General features: G+C 38.9%; 1 protein-coding gene across 7 annotated transcripts in view; it reads left to right on the top strand.

The window, feature by feature from the left end:
- The window catches only part of adamts9 (ADAM metallopeptidase with thrombospondin type 1 motif, 9), a 258,667-nt gene that overhangs the window by 82,076 nt on the left and 159,899 nt on the right, over positions 1 to 16,692 (top strand). For all 7 annotated transcript variants that reach the window (XR_015759408.1, XM_087994412.1, XM_087994415.1 and 4 more), the window contains exons 12-16: positions 3,424 to 3,572; positions 3,783 to 3,964; positions 4,057 to 4,193; positions 4,291 to 4,408; positions 7,604 to 7,699. Coding sequence is in view for 6 of the 7 variants with exons in the window: in XM_087994412.1 (XP_087850538.1) it covers positions 3,424 to 3,572; positions 3,783 to 3,964; positions 4,057 to 4,193; positions 4,291 to 4,408; positions 7,604 to 7,699 (682 nt within the window). In the remaining variant the exon portion in view is untranslated. The remainder of the gene's footprint in view (positions 1 to 3,423; positions 3,573 to 3,782; positions 3,965 to 4,056; positions 4,194 to 4,290; positions 4,409 to 7,603; positions 7,700 to 16,692) is intronic.

Below are 16,692 nucleotides of genomic sequence, written 5' to 3'. Positions count from 1 at the left end.
CAATCACAGAACCACGTATAATGATTGGATATTTGTGTTCTCGGTTTTGCAAGTATGGGCTGGTTGAGCATGGTCAGACATAGCCTGCTGCAGACTGTCAAGGGGCAAGTTGTTTAATATGTTTTGACGGGACAGTGCTCTGTCATACTAGCTTCTGTCTTTATTGTTTTTTTCTAAGAATATTTGCTGGGTGTAAACATGAGAAGTATTTATAGTAGGAAATTGAGGATTTACCCTTTGAACCACAGCGGCACTGAGCATTCCCAGGCTCGAGATGGCATCACTTGCTAGAGACCAATCCACATTCTGTGTTGTTTAATAATGTGGTAACTCCCATGAGAGAAGAGCACCCTCTAGTGTAGCAAAGTGATATTTCAATTTCTTGCTGTGGCTACAATCTTTCATGGGTTGGTTAACATTTTGGTCAGTTTGTGCTTTGTGAGTGTGAATCCAAGAGGAATTAATTTAGGACATTTCCTGAATTCATGCAAACATGAAACTGTCATTCAGGGAAAAAGAAAGCTGGGCCATCTAACATTACTGAACAAATGTGATTCCCCAGGGATCCTAATTCACCGAGAGAATTGTAATCTCCTGAAAGACATGAAAAATCAGATAATATCTAGTCATTTATTGGTAGTTTGTCAGGGGGCTTACTTTTCAAAATTCCTCTCATTCCATTTAAAGACTGAACTGAGAGACATTCATCCGAACATTCTGGACCAAGTTTCCAAGTCTTCAAATTGCCAAGGTAAACTGGTCCAATAAAATGTGTAGTCTCCTTCCTTCCCATTGCCTTGACTTGCAAATAATTGGGTTCTATGTTCTCCAAAGAGTAAGTACTTTGCAATGTTATCCATACAATTTGTTTGATAATAGATGGTAGGCTGCTTACCTTTGAACAAATCTGCCACACTACAGTTAATAATGTTAAGATTTATTTAAAATTCCCACTCTTTGGGCTTTATCCTTTATTGGGATCCTCGACTTTTCTAAAAGAATTTAATTATGTTATGTCTTTAGGATATATTCATAAAATTAAGTCATTTTACCAGGTTAATTGTTAAGGCTTATTATCAAGATTAGGCCAGGTCAAAGAAGGACATTACTGACTCCAGAAAAACGATCTATGTGTACGTAAAGTTTAAAAGGATGAAAATAATTAAAGAAAATTACAAGGACTGTTCTGAAAGTCTTTATGAAAAAAAAGTTTGAAAAATTCTCTCTAATGGGATGTGGGCCTTGCTGGTAATTTATAACCAGTCTTAATTCGAAGAGAGCAGTTAAGAGATAACTATAAATATTTGTGGGCGGCACGGTGGCACAGTGGTTAGCACTGCTGCCTCACAGCGTCAGAGACCCGGGTTCAATTCCTGCCTCAGGCGACTGACTGTGTGGAGTTTGCACGTTCTCCCCGTGTCTGCGTGGGTTTCCTCCGGGTGCTCCGGTTTCCTCCCACCATCTAAAGATGTGCAGGGTCAGGTGAATTGGCCATACTAAATTGCCTGTAGTGTTAGGTAAGGGGTAAATGTAGGGGTATGGGTGGGTTTCGCTTCGGCGGGTCGGTGTGGACTTGTTGGGCCGAAGGGCCTGTTTCCACACTGTAATCTAATCTAATCTGTAATCTATACTTGTCAGAGTCTGGAGTCACATGTAGGCCAGGCCAGGTAAGGACAGTAGATTTCCTTCACTATGGAACATTGGAGAACCAGGTGGATTTTTACATAAATATTTAAATTAAGCCAGCTGTCTCTTCTAGATTGTTATTGAATTCAAATTTCACCAGTTGCGATGGTGAGATTCAAATCCGTGTCCCCAGAACGTTGGTCTGCATTTCTGGAGAACTAGTCCAGTGATATTACCACTCTACCACTGCCTCATCTAAATTGTAACCCATTTTTCAGCTTTTAGCAGTACTGAAGAGACAGAGGATTTAGAAATGATAGGCATTTAAAAAGTGTTTAGTGCAAGGTGGATAGCATCTGATTGATTCTGTCACTTGCTATGCCATTCCTGTGTTATGTTACAACAATAGTTGAATTTATAGCAAATGCTGAAACTTTACATTTCTTCACCAAATCTGCCAGGTGGCTAAAAAGTCTTAAAATATGTTTGGTGCTATCTTCACAGAGCACAATCTAACAAACTTAATTTCACTGAGAGACATGACATCCCGAGAATGGGATATTCCCATGTACCATCCAGCAGAGTGTTTCATCAGGCCTGCTGTTGTTATATATTTTGATAGTTTAGGCCTCATACTGTACCATTCATTTGTGAAAGCAAAATTAGTTACGAGTGTGTAAAGAAGTAGGTCAACTGATTGTCATTCCATTATCTTTGCAGCAGCTCACATCAGAGTTACCCCTTCCCCAACCATCTATGGTAATAATGGTGTTCAAAGGAGTATTAAGCTTTTTATAGAAGGCACGCATGACTTCAAATTGCAAAAGTAGAAATTTTTTGATCTTTTCTTGCCAACTCTCATTTCTTGGCAAAATTAGATGTCCAATTTTATTCCATACGATAAGTCAGTATCAATGTAATATTGACTTTGAAAGGAAGGTGTTGAAGGCCTCAGATGGTTATTTCTGCATCATTAGTCTGAACTCCTGGCCTTTTCTTGATTTGATCATTCAGCTTCCATCCTTAATGACAACATTGCTGGAAGTGTGTTTCTCACTCCTAATGATTGTTGAATTTATTCCTTCCTGGGTCTCAGCTCCTTCAGCCTCAGACTAATGCCCCAGATACAAAGGTGCACGCAGGGACAGTGCCTTCTATAAATTATTCCCATTGATCCTTATATATTGTTCATGGGCAACAAGGTCTGTGAAATATTGCATTTTAAAGTTAACCTATTTTTCACCATTGATATTTTGTTGAGAAAATGTATGTAAGTTAAAAGTATAAGCCTATTATTCCATTATCCCAAACTTGTTTTTAAATGATTTAATGTATAATTAAGTTTCTACGCCTAGACTGATATATTCATTATTGGAGTGAATTTGGACTCTTTGTAACAGCTTGCAATTTGAAACAATATTAAATCTATTTTATAACTGAAGCAAATAATTTATCAGTTTTCTGTCATCAGACACCCTTCCTTCCCTTTGACGAATAGTGGGGAAGTGATAAGGATCAGCAGACTGATTCATTTTGTATTTCCCAGCCAATCTTAAAACGTTGAATGGTTGCTTTTTCCTTGTGAATATATTACTCAATCACGTTTTTCTAAGGAACAAAGCAAATTGTTGTGTGCAGCGAAGTTGAGCTATATTGATTCAGAGATAAATATAACCTCTTTTTAAAATTTAATGTCTTCAGATTATACTACTGAGGTTATTTCTCTGAAACAGATTTTATGATTTTGCAGCTTCCCAAAGACAGAATTTAATATCTCTTCAATAATTGTCTTTACAGCATTGCAAACATGGTGTTTGCATTGTAAAGGATCCTGCCGAAACCTCTGTGGTAGACGGAAGTTGGGGACCTTGGAGTCCATTTGGGTCCTGCTCTAGAAGCTGTGGAGGTGGCATTAAAAATGCAGTTAGAGAGTGCAACAAACCAGAGTAAGCAAACTACTTCAACATTTAGAGTGCAATGAATACTTAATCAAACTTTGTAGGGGAATACATGCCTTTCATCTGTCAGTATGTTAAAATTTGTATTCATGATATGTCGTATTTTTTTGAATGGCAGTCTTTCACTGCACAGAAATTTCATATTGTAATTTATTTGTTACATTATGGAAATGGAAAAATTATTGTTTTTGACTGTAGGCCTAGAAATGGAGGAAAGTACTGCATTGGTCGAAGAATGAAATTTCGATCATGTAACACTGAACAATGTCCAAAGCAAGAGAGAGACTTCAGAGGAGAACAGTGTGCACAGTTTGACGGAAGACATTTCAATATTAATGGCTTACCTCCAAATGTCCGTTGGGTTCCTAAATACAGTGGAAGTGAGTATTTCCATTAATACAGGGAATGGTACGTTTTACATTTTAAGCAATGAAGGATGATTTATATCCATGAATCCCAATCTTTTTTTCAGTTTTGATGAAAGACCGTTGCAAGTTATTCTGCAGAGTAGCTGGAACTACAGTCTACTATCAGCTCAGGGACAGAGTTATTGATGGCACACTTTGTGGGCCAGAAACTAATGACGTTTGTGTACAAGGACTTTGCCGGGTACAAAAATTTTTTTGAAGACTTTTATGTAAATTTTTGAAATTTCAAAGATATTTTTGTAGCGTTACAGAACTAATGCTGTTTTTTTTCCCCACAGCAAGCTGGATGTGATCATGTATTAAATTCAAAAGCACGAAGAGATAAATGCGGTGTATGTGGTGGTGATAATTCTTCATGTAAAACTTTAGCAGGCACCTTTAATACTGTTCACTATGGTAAGCTTTGTATTCATCTCATCATTATGAGACAAGTATTGTTGCTGAGGGCATTAAATTTATGTAAGGCTAATTAAAAAAAAAACTGAATCAGAATCTTTTTTATTCCCATACAAATTATATTTATTTAATAAATGAAGAAAGCTGATTGACTGACTGTGCTTTACTGCTGTCTGTTTGAAAGAATTCTTACTTCTGTAAGAAACAATAGAACAGAAAATATTGATGGCTGTGTTTAAAATGTGCCAGGAGTTATCGACCAATAAATAGGCAAAAGTTTGGCCATTAAGATTCACCTTTATTGATTGCATTTAAGAGTATAGTATAAAATGACACGAGATAGCAATAATTTATGAATTGCAGTATGTTTTGATTTATATATGTCTTCAATAAGTGGATGCTGTGACTGTTAGTAAATATATGCTCAACAGCTTGATCAGATGTTTCATGGAACTAAGCTGGAGAAGAGATTTCTGGGTACCTTGCTGAGATATTTAAACCATTGACAACCATGGTTGTGTGCTGAAAGACTGGAGGGTGACTAATGTGGCTGTAAGGAAAAGCCAAGACCCTGACATCAGTGGTGGCTAATTTGTTGGAGGGGTTTCTGAAGGATAGGATTTACATACATTTGGAAAGGCAAAGAGTGATTGGGGTAATCAACACGGCTTTTTGCGTGAGGAATCATGTCTCACTAACTTTTTTGAAGAGGTGACAAAGAAGATTGATGAAGGCAGAGCGATAGATATTGTCCATTCAGTAAAGTGTTCGACAAGGTTCCACATGGTAGACTGCTTAATAAGGGTAGATCACAAGGGATCCAGGAGGAGCTAGCCAATTGGATGCAAAATTGTTTTGAAGTTAGGAGACAGAGGGTGGTGGTAAAGGGTTGCTTTTCGGACTGGAGTCCTGTGACCAGCAGTGTGCCACAAGGATCGGTGCTGGGTCCACTGCTTTTCATCATTTATATGAATAATTTGGATGTGAACTTAGGAATCAGGGATAGTAAGTTTGCAGATGACACCAAAATTCATGGTGTATTGTACAGTGAAGAGCATTATCTTAAAGGACAATGGGACCTTGATTAGATAGGCCAGTGAGCCGAAGAGTGACAGATGAAATTTAATTTAAATGAATGTGAGATGATGCAGTTTAGTAAGGCAAATCAAGGCAGGACTTATACAGTTAATGGTAGGGCCCTGGAGTGTGTTGCAGAACAAAGAGATTTAGGGGTGCCGGTGCATAACTCCTTGAAAGTTGGTAGACAGGGTGGTGAAGAAAGCATTTTGTATGCTTGCCTTCATTTGTCAAAACATTGAGTACAGGAGTTGGGACATCATATTGCAATGGTACAGACATTGATGAGGCCACTTTTAGAATATTGTGTACAATTCTGGTTGCCTCTCTATGGGGTGGATGTTTACAAACTTGAGAGGGTGCAGAAAAGATTTACAAGTATGTTGTCTGGACTGGAGGATTTGAGTTATAGGGAGAGGCTGAATAGGCTGGGGCTTTTTTCCCTGGAGCATCGGAGGTTAAGAGGTGACCTTATAGAGGTTTATAAAATCATGAGGGGAATGGATAGGGTGAATAGCTAAGGTCTTTTTTTCCAAGGGTGGTGGAGTCCACAACTGGAGGGCATAGGTTTAAGGTGAGACGGGAAAGAATGAAAAAGAACCAGAGGGGTGGTTTTTTCACGCAGGAAGTGATGCATTTATGGAATAAGCTGTGGAGGCTGGTACAATTACAACATTTAACAGGCATCTGGATGAATAAAGGAACAGGAAGGGTTTAGAGGGATACTTGTCAGTGTACATGAGTTGGAAGTGTACATGAGAAGGATTTGAGTGCTAGATGATTCTATTACTCTATTTTAACTTTTGTTCATCTACTACTAACAACTGTGTAATAAAATGCAGTAGCAATAATAATAGGAATAAGGAGAACAAAATCATGCACAATTATCAAGATAATGAAGCTGACTCCTAAATTCTCATTGAAATAAGCAGTAACGTGCTTTCTAGCAAAATTAATCAAGATTTCAAATATGACGTTAATCCTTGGCCATCAGTCTTGAGAATTATACTCTGCTGGTGCACTGCCACATATTTAAGCTTTCTTAAATATCACTTATTTTAGTGTGCTATAAATTTTAAAATATTTCTTTAGAATGTTATTTCTCCCTTTGCCTCACCATGGCAATAACCTTAAGAAATATTAATTACTGCAGAACTTGCAGATAAACTTAATATAGTCAAACATTGTGTAAGGTTTTGTGTCATTCGCACCACAACACGGGCATGTATTAGTGGTGTCCTGGCAATGTTTATTACAGTGTAATTCACCATTTTTATTTTGCCTTTCAAAGAATGTCCTTCTTAATCCAACAGCAATAATCGAATGTTATTGTTTTTGAGATGCTATGCACTGCCGAGGCTTCTAATCTGTATACTAATCCACAAACATGGAATATTAGCAATTTTAAATTACCACAATCAGACCATTTCTCCAAAAAAGACTACAGTTATTTTGTTTCAGTTTCAACCAAAGGGAACAAATTGTGTCTTTATTTGTATTCTTAGAATCCCAATGGTGTGAAAACAGGCCCTTCGGCCTAACAAGTCCACACCAACCCTCCAAAGAGTAACCAACCCAGACCCATTCCCGTACTCTATTATTGTACATTTACCTCTGACTAATGCACCTAACCAACACGTGCCTGAACGCTATGGTCAATTTAGCATGGCCAATTCACCTAACCTGCACATCTTTGGATTGTGGGAGGAAACCGGAGCACCCAGAGAAAACACACGCAGGCACGGGGAGAATGTACAAACTCCACACACAGTCACCAGGCTGGAATCAAAGCTGGGTCCCTGGCTGTGAGGCAGCAGTGCTAACCATTGTGCCACCTATGCAAGGGCATTTCTCACCCATGCCACTTTGGAATTTATAACGTGCAGAATTGATGAACATGCGTGCAAATTGGGCTTATTGCTATTATCTTGTCACTTGAAACAATTTTTTTTCCTTTCTTGGAAATCAATGTCAATCATTTAAGTAATCCCAATGATACTGATTCAGCTGTAATAAATTTTCTTTATTATTGCCGATGGCTTTCAAATGAATATGCATTTTAGTTCTTTACACTGCATTCTGAGTGTGTATTTAGTGTATGTGTTTGACATTTTCCAGGATATAATGTAGTTGTACGAATACCAATTGGTGCTACAAATATTGATGTGCGTCAGCACAGCTATTCAGGGAAACCAGAAGATGACAATTATCTTGGTAAGTTCACTTTGAAGGAATGTAAAATATTTTATTTAAACATGTGTAATAACTTTGTCTGCTTATTGCTTATTATTAGCACATTGCATTGCCCACAGTGGGTCCTAAATCAGCGCTCCAACTATCTACTTTCATATATTTTATGGTCTCACAGTTACTCTGTTGCTCACTCTGCCACTACCTAGCTCTCCCAGTCTGTCATAAGTCAACGTCTGTTTATATTGTTTGTGTTGTATTTATTTTGATTCATGAGCCTTGGGTATTGTTAGTAATAAAGGCCAACATTTGGAGGTTCTTGGTTATCTGTCAGTTTTCGTTGTTCATAGTAGTGGTCATCCTGTATTGGCAGATAATAGGGATTTTATTGTAAATCAATAATGTTTTCCTCTCTGTATATTTCGAATCTTCATTTTTGTCTAATTTGGTAAGAGGTCAATAATGGTGAATGATCATCTTTTCACTTTTGAGGCGGAATGCCAACATGAAATAATTCAAGGTAAACTACATCATGTAAAGGTCAATTTAAGCTCTGAATCTCAGTAAACATCCTTGTTGTTGAAAGTACTATCTCTTTGAATGAAACTGCTGGAATAGTGGAGAATTGCAAACATTTTCATTTATTACTGTTACAGCTGGCAAACAGATGAAACTTTCTTTTCATCTGTTTGGAATGGATTTGAATTCCAGACTCTGATTTGACATGTTGATTGGGCTCAATAGAAAGCTGGCAGGAACATAATCAATACTCAGCATTGCCTGGATGGCATTGGTTAGGAGTGATTTTACAGTGATTCCTTCAAATTAAGTGAAGTTCAATACAGAAATCAGTAGAAGCAGCAGCATAACTTGACAAGATTATAAAGTGCACTCACAAAGTACTGAAGTTGATATACTGGTGTTGCTTTATAGATGATTGGAATACAAAAGCAAAAAGGTAATGTTAAATTTCTGCAGAATCTTGGTTCAACTCTTGGAATACCGTGTGCAATTTTGATCGCCATATTAAAAACAAAATATTAAAGCATTGAAGTCAATACAGAAGCATTTAACAAGGGTGTTAGCGGAATTGAGAATGTTCACCTATCAGATTGGACTTGCGTCTCTACAATAAGAGACTAACAGGCCATCTGATATGAATAAACTATTTTTGTTTGGGTGGTAATTGCTAACTGATTAAATGAAGAACTTCACAGGAAGTTCTAAATATGTTGCAGTGATAATTCAGAAGGTGTTATTATGTAGAGTGCTTGAAGCAGATAACATTGAGTTGTTGTGGTTCTGTTCGCCGAGCTGGAAGTTTTTGTTGCAAACGTTTCGTCCCCTGGCTAGGCGACATCATCAGTGCTTGGGAGCCTCCTGCGAAGCGCTTCTTTGATGTTTCCTCCGGTGTTTATAGTGGTCTGTCCTTGCCGCTTCCGGTTGTCAGTTTCAGCTGTCCGCTGTAGTGGTTGGTATATTGGGTCCAGGTCGATGTGTTTGTTGATGGAGTTTGTGGATGAATGCCATGCCTCTAGGAATTCCCTGGCTGTTCTCTGTCTGGCTTGCCCTATGATAGTAGTGTTGTCCCAGTCGAATTCATGTTGCTTGTTGTCTGCGTGTGTGGCTACTAAGGATAGCTGGTCGTGTCGTTTCGTGGCTAGTTGATGTTCATGTATGCGGATTGTTAGCTGTCTTCCTGTTTGTCCTATATAGTGTTTGGTGCAGTCCTTCCATGGTATTTTGTACACTACATTCGTCTTGCTCATGTTGGGTATCGGGTCCTTCGTTCTGGTGAGTTGTTGTCTGAGCGTGGCTGTTGGTTTGTGTGCTGTTATGAGTCCTAGGGGTCGCAGTAGTCTGGCAGTCAGTTCCGAGATGCTCCTGATGTATGGTAGTGTGGCTAGTCCTTTTGGTTGTGGTATGTCCTCGTTCCGTGGTCATTCTCTTAGGCATCTGCTAATGAAGTTGCGCGGGTATCCGTTTTTGGCGAATACCTTGTATAGGTGTTCCTCTTCTTCTTTTTGCAGTCCTGGTATACTGCAGTGTGTTGTGGCCCTTTTGAATAGTATTGAATAGTCCATACTTAAACTACTGGACTTGTGCCTCACAACACACTTCACATTCAATAACCAGATATACGAACAAATCAACGGAACACCCATGGGATCACCAATCTCGGGATTCATAGCAGAGGCAGTTATGCAAAGGTTAGAACAAACAGTCCTATCACAAATTCAACCCAAACTCTGGGTCAGATATGTCGATGACACGTTTGTAATCATTAAAAACACGGAAATAGAAAAAACACACCGGATCATCAACGCCACACTCACAGGAATCCGATTCACGAGAGAAGAAGGAAAGGATAGCCAACTCCCATTCCTAGACGTGATGGTACAGAGAACACCAGACGGAGAATTCACTACAAGAGAAAGCCACACACACAGACCAAGTCCTAAACTATGAAAGTAACCACCCCAACACACACAAACGAAGCTGCATCAGGACACTATTCAAAAGAGCCACAACACACTGCAGTACACCAGGACTGCAAAAAGAAGAAGAGGAACACCTATACAAGGTATTCGCCAAAAACAGATACCCGCGCAACTTCATCAGCAGATGCCTAAGAGAATGACCACAGAACGAGGACATACCACAACCAAAAGGACTAGCCACACTACCATACATCAGAAGCATCTCGGAACTGACTGCCAGACTACTGCGACCCCTAGGACTCATAACGGCACACAAACCAACAGCCACGCTCAGACAACAACTCACCAGAACGAAGGACCCGATACCCAACATGAGCAAGATGAATGTAGTGTACAAAATACCATGAAAGGACTGCACCAAACACTATATAGGACAAACAGGAAGACAGCTAACAATCCGCATACATGAACATCAACTAGCCACGAAACGACACGACCAGCTATTCTTAGTAGCCACACACGCAGACAACAAGCAACATGAATTCGACTGGGACAACACTACTATCATAGGGCAAGCCAGACAGAGAACAGCCAGGGAATTCCTAGAGGCATGGCATTCATCCACAAACTCCATCAACAAACACATCGACCTGGACCCAATATACCAACCACTACAGCGGACAGCTGAAACTGACAACCGGAAGCGGCAAGGACAGACCACTATAAACACCGGAGGAAACATCAAAGAAGCGCTTCGCAGGAGGCTCCCAAGCACTGATGATGTCGCCTAGCCAGGGGACGAAACGTTTGCAACAAAAACTTCCAGCTCGGCGAACAGAACAACAACAACGAGCACCCGAGCTACAAATCTTCGCACAAACTTTGAATAACATTGAGTGTTTGGGGGAGACTTGATGTCTACATGAAGAAGAAGGAAATAAAGGAATATAGTGATGTGATGGGGAGAGGTAATTAACATGATAGATGTACATTATAAAGATGTGGCACAGGGGCAGATGGTTTACTTCTGCATTCTAAGCTTTTCACTCAATGGAGTGTTTGGAATATTTCACATATTTCCTAAATATTTCCTGTTCTCCAGAAACATTTTGACATGTTTACATGATAGAGTGAGGTATATTACACGTATTGCAGAATAAGGCATTGAAAAATATGAAAGTAAAAGTAAAAGGATATTTATTACCATGGTATTTAGTTAATCTTGCCGATGTGCTCAATATACTTCTACTTGGAGAAATGGGTGAAGAATTTGAATCTTGTGGCTGATGTTTATTTACTTATTAATTTAAATGTTTTCAGCAGAAATTTAGTTTAATGTATAGGACTGCTTCATGTTGAGAATAGCTTAAAAGGAAGAAATACCATGACATTTTTACAATCTTGAAAAGTTTGTGGGAGAACAGACATTATGAATATCAATAAATTAAATGTAACATCTATGAAAACTGAAGTTGGCTTTGTAGGATCTTTTTGGTCCTTATTTTACTTTTGTTAATAATGTATTCACTAACCTGGCACAAAATGAGGGAAATCTACTTAATTATGTATTAACTAAATAAAAATGCACCTTTTGACTATAAAAAAGGATGAATTAAGTTTTATGTAAGTCTGTTGCACATAAACATTAAGCTCAATGTTTATGGTAGAACGTGAGATGGCAATACATCAGAATAGCCACGTCTGAAGGTAGCACCAGCATAGATGAGGGTTTCAGCAGCACGAGAACTGAGACAGTGGTTGAGTCATGTAAAATCACAGAGTTGGTAGTAGTTCACTAAGTGAAACATTGGTATATCATCAAAAACTCATCTTCGGAGAAGTAGAACAGGAAGACTAAGCAGCCTGGTCAGCCTCAATTGTTGCAATGGGGAAGGATAGAATCAATGGCTCTATCATTGGCTGTGGAATGGAGTTTTTGTCATTGAACAAGAGCAATGACTTTATTTTTTCCAGTATTTAATTGTAGGAAATGCCAGCTCATCCAATACTGGATGTCAGTTTGCTGACAATTTCATCTCAGTGAACAAGTTGAAATGGTTGGTGGTGATATAGAACTGTGTGGTGTCTGAGTACATGCAAAACTGATTTGATTCTGGATAATTGTCATCAAAGGAGCAGCTAACATAAATGCTCTGGAGACAATGGTGGTACTGGTATGGGAGTGAACAGATATCACAAGTGAGTCTTTAGCTACACTCAGATAAGGATGATACCTACTGCATAACAGTGAAGAGGCAATGAAGGAGGGTGTATGATCAGTTTTGTCGAGGGCTGCAGATGGTTTGAGAAGGAAAGTGATGCATTGTTTGCCTTTGTCACCATCACATCAATGTCAGAAGTGCTATTCTACAGGAAGGAATTTAAATGATGACAGAGTGGAATCTTGATTGGAAGGATTCAAACGTGGAGTTTATAAAGCATGAGGGCGTGCACAAACAATATTGAGAAGTGTTATTTTAGTCAAGTTGCTTACTTAGGTTTCTAAGTTTCTAATTCTATCAAACTAGACTCAGTTTTATAATTAAAGGGAAAAATTATTTTGCAGAGGTGTGCTTAAGCAGGCTTATTGTAGGATTAAGGAATGAAATATAAAGTCATGAGGGAAAATGGAAACCTTCATTATTAACATTCTTAGATATCAGTAGTTTAGGAATTCACTTTGATATCATGCTTTACAGCCAGCTACTCAGCCAATTGAATTGCTTGTTTCATGATTTTCTCTGTTAGTGCTTGTTAATGTAGAGGTATATGTAATGAGCTCCTGCTGTTTTACATTTAACTGTTAGATCAAGTGCTTTTTATTTTCATTGTCTTTGTGCACCAGCTAGTTTTATGTTATCCAGAATTGTTTGTACCCGAGATAACATTGACCCTATTTAAATAGCTTTATGCAATACATTATACAATAATTTTTTTAAACTTGTGGTCTCTCTCCTTTTCAAATGTGGATATTTCTAATTAAACCAAATTCATTATATTCCGCACTTAGATTTATTGAGTTTTGAGCTTGGGTTCAATGCGTTTTATGGAGAAATCTGACAGTGTGCAATGTAAAAGTAGTGATTCAATGTATCCAATCAAATAATCTTTGTTTTCTTTCCAAATTACAGATCTTTGGTATTTTAAGAATAAAGATATATTATGAAACTGAAGTCAGTGATATTTATGTGGAATCCACTTGTTTTCATTGCTTAATATAATCAGCAAAATTTGATGTGAAAGTATGTTAGCAAAATGATCTCTGTTTATTTAATTATGTACAAAAAATGTCTGCACATTTGCTAGATGATATTGACTGAGTTTATTTTAAAATCTTTAGATTTGCTTACCTCTGAAAAGGATTTACATGAGTCACCTCTGACTACTGAACAGAATGGGATATTTAAAACTCATTTACATAGATGTATGCAGTGAACTTGCACTTTTCATAGAAAATTAAATTCACACTTACATAATAGATATATTGTAGTTTTTTTAAAAGAAAACATGGTATCTATGCATCACTGGCCTGGCCAGCATTTGTTGCCTATTCCCAAATGCTTAGTGTGAACTGCCTTCTTGAACCATTATAGTCCATCTGATACAGTGCAGTTAGGAGCAGACTTCCAGGATTTTGACTCAGCAACATTGAAATTGTGGTATCATAATCATGTATGGCTTGGAGGGGAGCATTCAGAGGATGGCTTTCTTGCAGTATTTGCAGTTCTTATTCTTCTGGATGTAGACTTTGCAGGTTAGGAAGGAGCTGTTGAAGGAAGCTTGGTGACTTGCTGTGGTCCATTTTGAATATGGTATACACTGTTGCCTCTATTAATAGCAGAGAGAGAAAATGTTTAAGGTAGTGGCTGAGGGATTGATCAAACTCCCTGTTTTGACCTGGATGGTATTAAACTTCTTGAGCATTGTTGGAGCTCACTCAGACAGGCAAGTAGAGAATATTCCATCATATTTCTGGCTTGTACCTTGTAGATGATGGAGAGGCTTTGAGAACACAGGAGGTGTAATTAATTGCTGCTGTACTCTGTGTTTAGCTGGCTTTTCTGCCTTAGTTTCTAGTCAGTGATAACTTCTACATGTACTGGTGGAGATTCAATTCTGATAATGCTGTTGAATGTCAGGGGTAAATGTTTGGATTCTCTCTTGTTGGAGATGGTCATTACTTGGTGTGAATATTTCTTATCATTTCTCAGCCAGACCTCTAAACATATATAATCATTATCTGAGAAAGTTAGGGACACATACTTCCCACGGATACTAAAAACACAGATATCACTCCTACATACCGCAAAAGGATTGTGATTGGTTTACTGAGGCACACTGGACGACTCAATGGGAAACTAAAAAGCTGAGGTTTGGGGCTGACTTTGCAAGTATGGGGATTTTGTGGGGGACAAAACTATGAATAATGAGTGTTTACTTCCTCCAGTACCATGAGTTCTTATTAAGAAACCTTACATGCAACTTATTCAAATTTCCTTTGGAAATTCAGATACATTGCATCCACTGATTCCCATTTATCTATCCTCCTCATTACATTCTCAGAGAATTCTAATAAGTTAATCAGGCCTGATTTTCCCTTCATGAAGCCAGTCTGACTCTGCTCGATCATATTATGCATTTCTGATACTTTGTTATTACAGCCTTTACAATAGACCCTAACATTTTCCGAGTGACAGTGCTAAGCTAACTGGCCTATAATTACCTTTCTTTTGTCTCCTTCACTTTTTTAAATAAAGGTAGAGGATTGCAGCAAACATATGAGAATACTAGCTTCCCAGACGTTTGTTTGTCCAAACCTGTGTAGGATCCTTATTGGGTGGGAGAAGTAATTCAGATTGAGGGATCCAAAGAACACTGCATGATTCTGCACAAATCCAAATGTTAAACAAACTGTTGTCACACCCTTGATTGTCCTTCACTACCAGTGAAGCCTATTGAGCTAGCTATTTCCTGCTGTGTGGATTACACTTTAAGCCCTGAAGCTGATTATTCATTTTGCTGCCACCTGGTTGTACAAGTGGGATTCTCCATTTTAGTTTAGATTAGATTACTTACAGTGTGGAAACAGGCCCTTCGGCCCAACAAGTCCACACCGACCCGCCGAAGCGCAACCCACCCATACCCCTACATTTACCCCTTTAACCTAACACTACGGGCAATTTAGCATGGCCAATTCACCTGACCTGCACATCTTTGGACTGTGGGAGGAAACCGGAGCACCCGGAGGAAACCCACGCAGACACGGGGAGAATGTGCAAACTCCACACAGTCAGTCGCCTGAGTCGGGAATTGAACCCGGGTCTCTGGCGCTGTGAGGCAGCAGTGCTAACCACTGTGCCACCGTGCCGCCCACATGCCACCGTGCCGCAGGATGAAAGTGGAAAGCATCAACGGGTTAGCCAGTTTCTTGCACGACAGCAGTGAATAGAAATGCAGCGGAAAGCAAAAACTTCTGTTTCATTGCTAATGATGTAAACTTTTAAGAATTTCTCGTGGATTGGAATTTTCTTTTCCCCGACTGGCAGGTTAGAGGCTGGTGTCACATCAAACTCAGCAGGTGCACCCCTCCCCCCATCCCTAAAAATGTCTAAACTTTTACACAAAGCATGGGAAATGACAAGTTTCTGACCCACTCATGGGCCTATTGAGCCCCTAAATGGTCAATTCACCCCAGCTGGTGTTTTGTTTATGGTGGGGAGACACCCACACCAAGCAGGAAGCCCAGTGGCTATAACAATGCAATCTAGTGTTGGGCCAGATTTGCCAGCATTGGAGACCTCATCAAGGTCGTTTCACATCCCTATCTTCACTCTGGTCCCTTGATCTGGGTCCCACCTTCCTCAATTCACCTCCCACTTCCCACTTACCCTTCCCCTTGACTTCTAGCTTTGAACCTGTCTACCTGTCCTGGATCCTCAGCATTAGACACTGGAAAGACAGAGCTGCTGGGCAATTGGATTGGCTGACAGGTCCCTAAAGCAGGACCTGTGTTTGTGATAGGGATGGAAGTTTCATCTTAAAACAATTCATGCTGCTCACATTGTTCAATGTTGTGCAGTAGCCATCAGGATTGTAGTACATTCCCCACCAACCTTTTGGACAATAGGCCCAGGGACCTTTGCAAATTCTGTAATATTCAAGTGAAATATTCTGTAATGTTATTGTTGAAAAATATAATGAATCAACTTTATTTTTGAGAAGAGAAAACAAAAACAAAGTAGGGCCTGGACAGAGACAATAGTGGGCTGTGAACTACATTTTCTTCTCATACTTCATTGGAAAGCAAATGGATTTTCTTGCAAAGTTTAATAATCTCTGGCCCAAAGTTAAACATGACAGTACACTGATTTATAGCTTAAATTGTTATGAATGCATTTATATTCAGATTCATCCCTATAGAGTCATAATCGAACCAATTTAATACCTATACTCATCTTGTTTGCTCATTTAGCCAATCCATTTAAATTAAAACTTGCTATAAAAATCCATGAAGTACTATACTCCTAGCAATACTCGAAGACAAATCACATTGAATAACATTGAAAGTGAATGGCT

The sequence above is a fragment of the Chiloscyllium plagiosum genome, unplaced genomic scaffold (genome assembly GCF_037043375.1).
Source record: "Chiloscyllium plagiosum isolate Xiang-an unplaced genomic scaffold, Cpla_swu_hap1 HiC_scaffold_14, whole genome shotgun sequence".
Classification (NCBI taxonomy): Eukaryota; Metazoa; Chordata; class Chondrichthyes; order Orectolobiformes; family Hemiscylliidae; genus Chiloscyllium; species Chiloscyllium plagiosum.
Note: the sequence above shows the minus strand (reverse complement) of the source record. Positions and strands in the feature narration are given on the sequence as shown.